At 40.2% G+C, this 8,091-nt stretch overlaps 1 protein-coding gene across 1 annotated transcript; it reads left to right on the forward strand.

Annotated features, from left to right (window-relative positions):
- Positions 1–4,410: 4,410 nt before the first annotated feature.
- Positions 4,411–6,554, forward strand: LOC121866296 (glutamate receptor 3.3-like; the record flags this gene model as incomplete). Its single annotated transcript, XM_042365908.1, has 5 exons — positions 4,411–4,448; positions 4,549–4,787; positions 4,896–5,080; positions 5,788–6,024; positions 6,376–6,554. Coding segments are annotated over exons 1-5 (878 nt in total), but the record flags the coding sequence as incomplete, so codon positions are not given.
- Positions 6,555–8,091: the final 1,537 nt, after the last annotated feature.

The following is an 8,091-nucleotide window of genomic DNA, read 5'->3' on the forward strand; positions in this document are numbered from 1 at the left end:
GGTGGTCATGTAGGTGAATAAGCATCCCCATCTCTTCGCCCGGGCTCGTCCTTGTTTAACCAAAAATGGGCTGAAGCAATCAATTCCAGTGTAGGTGAACGGCTGGCCTCCTGGGCGCACTCGATTTTCTGGCAGGTCGGATTGGCATTGGTGGGTAGGCCTCCAGTTTCTTCTTCGGCAAGTCACACACGTCTGTAATGTGCGGTCGCGTAATTTGAGGCACTTAGGTATCGTATACATCTCACGTATTATGGCAAGAGTGTGTTCTCGTCCTGAGTGTCCAGCCCTAGTTGAGTGTACCTCTCTCCCGATGAGCCCCGTGATCCTGTTGTCCATTGGCAATACTAGTAGTATGGGATTCTCCTGGTCTGGGTGGAAAGCGACGTGTTTCAGTCGGCCACCTACTCTGATCAGACCGTCCGTGTCTAGATGAGGTTCCAGCTGCCTTATGTCGCTACCTCTCACGGGTTGTCCCTGTTGTAAAATTCCTAGTTCTCGAGGGAAACCCTTCTTTTGCATCAATCTTAAGACGGCTAATTTCGCCTCTTCCAATTTGCTGATCTGGAGACGATTTTCTCGGTGATGTTGGTTATTTTGCTTCCCAAGCCGCCATTCTATAAACCGTCTAATCCACGCTATGCTCTTCAGAAGTCGATGCCTCGATGAGTACCTGGCCCATAGCTAATCGAGGGTACCCTCCCCCTGGTCAACGTTCGCCGTCAGCACCGTGGTTTCCTTGGGTCTCCGTCTCTGAGGTCTGGAATCCTCAATGGACTCTTTGGTCAACTGTCTTCTTTCAACAAGAGGAAAGCAGGTCCCCGAATCCACCTGCCCTCCTCATTGAGCTCTACTCTATGTAATCCACGACTAGCGTCGTCGGCCGGGTTCAGTGCGGACGTCACGTGGCGCCATTGTTCTACCTTGGAGTCCTCGTGTATCGTTTAAAGTCTGAAGTTGCTCCATATGATCTTTCATATTCTGCATCATTGCTGTCAATTGGGTGAGCGTCTGCTGATAAACCCCTGATTACCCTATTTAACCTGCCTGTTGGTTTCATCCTTCTCTCGGGTGAAAGGGTTTCTCTACTTCGCCCTGGCTGTACGAGTTACTGGTTAGCATTTCTGTCATTCAGGTATTCTACACTGGTTAGGCTTGTCTCCTCTGCCTTGTTTCCTTCCATGACTGGTGACACAGTGAACTCGATTTGGCTCTTTCGGTGGACAGCTATAGAGACGTTTGGTTAAGCGGGAACGCTCTTCAACTGACACGTCTGCTTGTTTATAAAGATGTCATATAACTGAGGTCATACCAGCGATGCCATGTAACTGAAGTCATACAAGCGACGTCATACAATCTGAAGTCATGTAAGCGATGTCCTACAACTGAAGTAATATAAGCAATGTCATACAATCACGACCACAGTGATGTCACACACGAGTGACACTGGACCACGTTTCTACACACGTGTTATACACGTATTCAACTGGTTTAACTATTGGTATACAGTACATATATGCATATATATACACACATACACATATACATATATATACTTATAACTTGAATGTTGTACTCACACTTAACCCACAAATCCTTTTCATTTATGTATTTCTTCATGGTTCCTTATTATCATTGAGTAATTCACCTTATTTGTTTGACTTAAATCTAAAATGTAACACCAATGTCTTATATAATTACCGTGAAAAATATACTAAGACTTATATACGTTCACTTAAGATGAAGACAAAGTAAAAGTTAACGAATCTTATCAAAATTATGTATCTGTTAAGCGAACCTTTGGTGATTGTCTTCTGAAGTTAATTTTGCGATATGGTTGATATTTGATATACTGTGGTGTCACTGGTATAGGAAGATCAGCTGCTAGTTATAATCACTGGCGTGCGTGTCTGAGCGAACACGCTAACTACCCGTTCACCCAGACCAAAACATTTCGACACTGTCCGGGTGTTCTGAAACCTTTGCTCACTGGTGCGCGGCTTCCCTGTTCGAAAGGAACGCTCACAGCCCCGTACGCGCAGACAGAAGCTCTACGACACTGTCCGGGTATTTAAGACACTTCACTCGCTATCACTGTTCCTCATGCTGAAGACGCACCCACCCACTGTGGGTGGGTGGGTGATCGACGACCTACGCTTTCCCACGCTGGACTCCGGTGTTGGTCCTTCAACAGTCCTCCCGTATACATTTTGACTGTTAACGCTCATAGGAGCGTTATTGGTTTGTTGCTGGAGAAATAAACCCTTAACGTTGACGCGTACCATATAATTCGGTCAAAACCTGTTAAAGAACAATTCACATATAACAAATGCTGTTATCTCAGGACACATAGAATGAATAATACAATCAATATACAGTACATAGCCTGTTAAGATCTTAAATATAACTCACATGTTATAACTGTTGATACATCAGGAGACAATTTGTATAATATGATCAAATTACAGTACATATATATACTTATTAAAGTTATTTAGAGTTTCTTAGAAGATTTTAATACTTCAAGATCACACTCACGTTTTAGGGTTTAGTGGTCTGACCAACGTGTTGTCTTTCCTGTAGAAATCGATAGACTACCGTCGAGAGCAATCGCAGCCCGGAGGCGAGGACCATCTGTTTCGTATTGAAACACCTCAGCAAATTCGTCAGCAAATTCGTCAACACTATATCTCTGTTCTCACCCTCTCTCTCTTTCTCTCGCCTAGTTTATCTTACTGTGGTGGTAACATATATATATATATATATATATATATATATATATATATATATATATATATATATATATATATATATATATATATATATATATATATATATATATATATATATATATATATATATATATATCTTGATAAAATCACACACGGGAAAATGGAAACAACGGAGTACCTTAGCTTTCGTCTTTATTCAAGACATCTTCAGAGGCAACTAGATTACATGGACAGAGAGAGGCTTAAATATACAGGGTGAGGTCAGGTCATAATGATGACATCCACTAATCCCCACACCAACACAACCGTAGAGGAGCTTAAGAGAAGGGTGGTGACGTGACTAGACAGGTCAGGTCAGAAAAAAGGGACCCACAAAATAACTGTCATACATCAAGATCAAAGGTTTTCAAAGCAGTTTTAACCTTGGGCCACTGACAAATAAATTTATGTAACATATTATCAGTTTTGAACTGACCATCACTAAGGTTTATTGATTTTAATTCCTTAATCAAACTAGCTTCAACCAGAAGTCTTTCTGTGACACAAGATGATTTGAATACTTCTAAGCTTTTTTCCCAAGCAATGGGGTGATTATTATTCCTAACATGAACGAACAAGGCACTGCTTTCAGATGCAGTTCTGATATTATACTTATGTTGTTTGATTCTGAGCTGCAGTGTTTTTCCTGTCTGACCTACATAATTACAATTACATTTACTACATGGAATACAATAAACACTTCCATTTACATTCAAACATGGGCTATTCCTTATTAACATATACTGTATATTTATTTATTTTTCGATCTCTGTGCCAGGAATAGTAAGTGAGCGTGTGTGGGTGTACAGGCGGTGTCTGTACTGCAACAACGGGGAGATGGACGTCCAACTTATCCTGCAGAAGAATCTCACCTCACTTATTCAACAACCTGCCCACCTCTTTCCTGGTGAGAATGATGTGAAATTAAATGTATCCCCTTGCATACGTCTGTGCTATATTTCGATAACTAGAATTGCTCTTGCTTTGTGGGATCCCATATACAGTCCTTAGGTGACGATATGAGAGATAACAGCGAGGTAAACGATGATGCAATGATGCAACAGACTTTTCTCTGCGTACAACAAATTATTTATAATTTTCTGCATTTGGAAAGTACGTAAGACTTTACAAGTTATAATCTATAAAAAATAATATTCGATGGGTTTACACAAACGCGAGATTTAAGAGAACAGTAAGTCGGAGGATGAAGATTATGTGTATATATGACTGTTAAGTATTAGAGTGTAAGTGTTAATTACTTTGGATGATGGTTTAATTCTATAGCAACATAAAACTAACAGAGAAGCAAGCAAAAAACTCATACCTATTCTCGGCAGAATAGTTCAAAACTTGATATATTTTGCCCAGTAGAGCTCAAAAACTTAAGATATTATCCTCTTGCCAGAACAGTTCCATAATCTGATGGGTTACAAGTATCGGGTAGTGGCGTTAAGATATTTCCCGTATATGGACTACGAGAGAGACAGAGACGAACCAGGCACCACTGTCACGCCGAAGGATTCCTTGGACGTCAGGATATTAACTACTCTCGCCTTAGTCCTAAATTTCACGTAATATATCCCATTTATTTTTCCTTTATAAGAATTTCCCATAAAATTTTTAAGGCATTACTGAAATACTGATGTTCATAGGTACAGTATATTCCATACAGATATATAAGCATATAAGAGGTGTGACTATAAGACATTCGGAGACAAGTCTGGCGAATGCGATGGGTGATTACACTAGATAATATTGTAGAAATATAATCCATCACCAGATACCAGATACACGAACGGAGTGATTTTAAATGGGGTGTACCGACAAACGGTAAATTTAACGGGATGATTGGTGAGCTCCAGCGTGAAGAATCTGACTTCTGTATGATCGCGGCGCCAACCCCTGAACGCCTGCAAGTTATCGACTACACGAAGGGATATACACCAGACGTAATGATCACACTCTCTTTGAAGCCTACCTTATTGCCAGAGAACCTTTCTCTCATAAGACCCTTTGAAGGTAGGTTTTAAGATGACGGTTTATACATTCTGTAGTCTAGATATCTTATAAATCTGGTACTGACAAGTTATAAATACCAAGACAGGAAATTTGACACCTTTCCTGCAGGAGAACTGTGGGTAGCACTGCTGTTGAGCGTGGTGGCGTTTGGTGTGCTTATGTGGGTGCTACAGAAAGTGTGGTTATGGGCGGCGGGAGGGCGGAGTGTCAAGTTCAACACCGCCTTCCTGTACGGTTGGGGAGCACTCCTGGAAAAGCCTCCTCCGGTTCCCTCCGTCACCGTCTCTGGTCAAGTAAATATTACTCTAACGTCAATTTTAATCTTTTTTATTCCTTCAAGATAATATTATCCAGTGTATTACTTATCCATCTTTGAAATTATATGTGATAACTATGTCCGGTAAATAGTTTTCTTCAGCCAATTTTAACTTTGCACAGTCCCACACATAGTGTCCAAATATGACAACTTTGTCTTCAACATAGCCTACTCCTTTTTTAACACTGTGGGATAATGGTCAACATGCTCGCCTAACAAGCGATTGGACCCCGTTTCGATTCCCTGGCAGGGTGAAACTATGGGCAGGTTTCTTTAAGCCATTTTCCTCTGTCCACCCAGCAATAATTGGGAACTTGGATGTTAATCGATTTGCGGATCGTGTTCCGGGGTAATAGCTAGCCAATGCAGTTGGCGAGTTGTCCGGTTTTCTAGGGCTATTCCTTGACACTGGGTCATGCAACTCGTTAACTCAAGGTGTAGCTGTGTTGGCGACATCTTCTTCCCCTTAAATAAATTCACATCTAGGTGGCCCTTGGGCCGGCCATCCTCGTTGCACGAGGGGCAATCATTATTTTACTAACTTTTCGCTGATGCCAACAGAACATCATATAATATCTTCCCCACCAGTGATGTCTTAATGTCCTTCTGATAATTCCAATTACAGTTTTTGGTCGAGCGTCTTGACCAATACCTGACTATGTGTTCTTGTGTATGTCTGTACAGGTGCTGGTGGGGTGGTGGCTGGTGTTTTGTCTGATCATCACTACAGGATACCGCTCGTCTTTAATTGCTCACTTGACAGTTCAGGGGAAATCAGCGACACTTGAGGGTTTTATGGACTTAGTGCAACGCGACAATTGGAAGTGGGGCAGCGAGGCTTGGTTCATGACAGGAGTACCTTTAGAGTATTTCTCAAAACATACCGACCCAGTGGTCCAGAAGATATATAAAGAAATGGAGGTCAGTTCCCAAAAGCGTTTCCTATTATTTTATGCATGAAAGTGTTCTAATGGAAACCCCATGTGCGTCTCTTATGAAATATGCAAGAAGATTGCACAGTGCAATTTGGTCCCTAAAAAGGCAGCAAAAATATTGATAAGCCAGGTGGAGTTCCGTTATAGACATCCATACACACACACAAGTGTGTATATATATATATATATATATATATATATATATATATATATATATATATATATATATATATATATATATATATATATATATATATATATATATATATATATATATACAGTGTGTGTGTGTGTGTGTGTGTGTGTGTTAGTACTAATAACAAGTCTTGTGTCCAAGCTGCCTCTCGTGAAAGAAGCATTCGAGAAGGTGCTCGCGGGTGGTTACTCCTTCATCAGCTTCAAGAACTACGTCAGTGTCATCATTGCCTCCAGCTACAGCGATAGCTTCGGCAGCACACCTTTCTACATCGGCAAAGAAGAAATACCCATCTTCGTGGTCTCTGGATGGGGATTCAGGTAAATAGATTGTCTTAAGTCTTCATAATGAATAAGAAAAAATGCCTAATAACGATACGTTTCCTTTTTTCTTAACTTCTGACTGGCCACAAACGATCTAGTAGATAATCATAAAACACTAACATAAATAGTTTCAGAAAAATAAACATTATATTTTAGGTACGTATAATTTGTCTGTCATGGAATGATAAACGATATCTGAAATGAAAAAGTACTGAGTACTTTACATTTGTCCACATTGAATTTTATCTGCCATTTTTCAGACCATTCGAAAAATTTGTTTAGATATTCCTGTAGTTTTGCGGATTCTTCGTCAGATTAAATTACACGTCCTATTTTAGTGTCATCAGCAAATTTACTTATGTTGCGGTCTATGCCAATATCTATGTCGTTTATGTATATAATAAATAATAATGGTCCAAGTACTGAGCCTTGGGGAACTCCACTAGTGACGTTGCTCCAATTGGATTTAGTGCCGTTAATGCTCACTCCCTGTTTCCTGTCCTGTAACCACGCCCTAATCCATTTTAGAATATTACATTTAATGTCATGTGCTTCTACCTTTCTTATTGGTCTTTCGTTGGGGACTCTGTCGAAGGCTTTGTTATAGTCGAGATATACCACATCATAATTGTGCCCCTCTTCCACCGATTCGAAAACTGATGAAAAGAATGTTAATAAATTAATTAGACATGAACGCCTTCTTGTGAAGCCATGCCGGGAATCAGTGATCAATTTGTGTTTCTCCAGGTGGTTTCGAATAGAGTTTGAAATGATTGCTTCCAGTAATTTACATTCGCTATCCTCCAGAATTCTGGCACTACACTTGTTTTTAAGGACATGTTAAACAACTTTGCTAAAGGCATACTAAGCGCTTCCTTACATTCCTCTAATACTCTGGCAAATATCTCATCGGGACCAGGTGACTTATTAGGCTTTACTTTGTCTATTTGCTTACTAACATCGTTACTAGTCACTACTATCTCGCTTAATTTGTTTTCTTCACTATCTCTGAATAGAGTCGGTGCCTCGGGCATCATGTTTAAATTTTAAGTGGTGAAAACCGTTGAAAAATATTTATTCAGACTATTGCTCATTTCTCCGTCGTTATCAGTTAGCTCGCCGGTATCTAATTGTATTGGTGCAATCCTTTCTTGTGTTTAGTTTGATACATATGATAGAATCCCTTGGGGTTTGTCTTCGCCTCCCTTGCTATCCTCAGCTCATTATTCCTCTTTACTTTCCTTATGTCGTTCTTAACCCTACCGGCCAATACCTTTAAGCACACCAGCTGTCCGTAGTCAGGTCATAGGGTAAGATGAACCAACCTTCTCACCTGGTTGCAAATCTTCTTATTCACAAAATTATCCAGTTTGTACACACCATTACTCAAATTCATGTTGACAGATTCGGTATGTTTAATGAGACTGGATTCTATGTTATTCCTACTATCAATTGAATTACAAGGTAATATTGAGGAGGCATTATCCCAGTCAATGCAATGCTTGTTATCCCTCAAATGAACAAACAGAGCATT

Source organism: Homarus americanus, unplaced genomic scaffold (genome assembly GCF_018991925.1).
Source record: "Homarus americanus isolate GMGI-L3 unplaced genomic scaffold, GMGI_Hamer_2.0 scaffold31426, whole genome shotgun sequence".
In the NCBI taxonomy this organism is placed as follows: Eukaryota; Metazoa; Arthropoda; class Malacostraca; order Decapoda; family Nephropidae; genus Homarus; species Homarus americanus.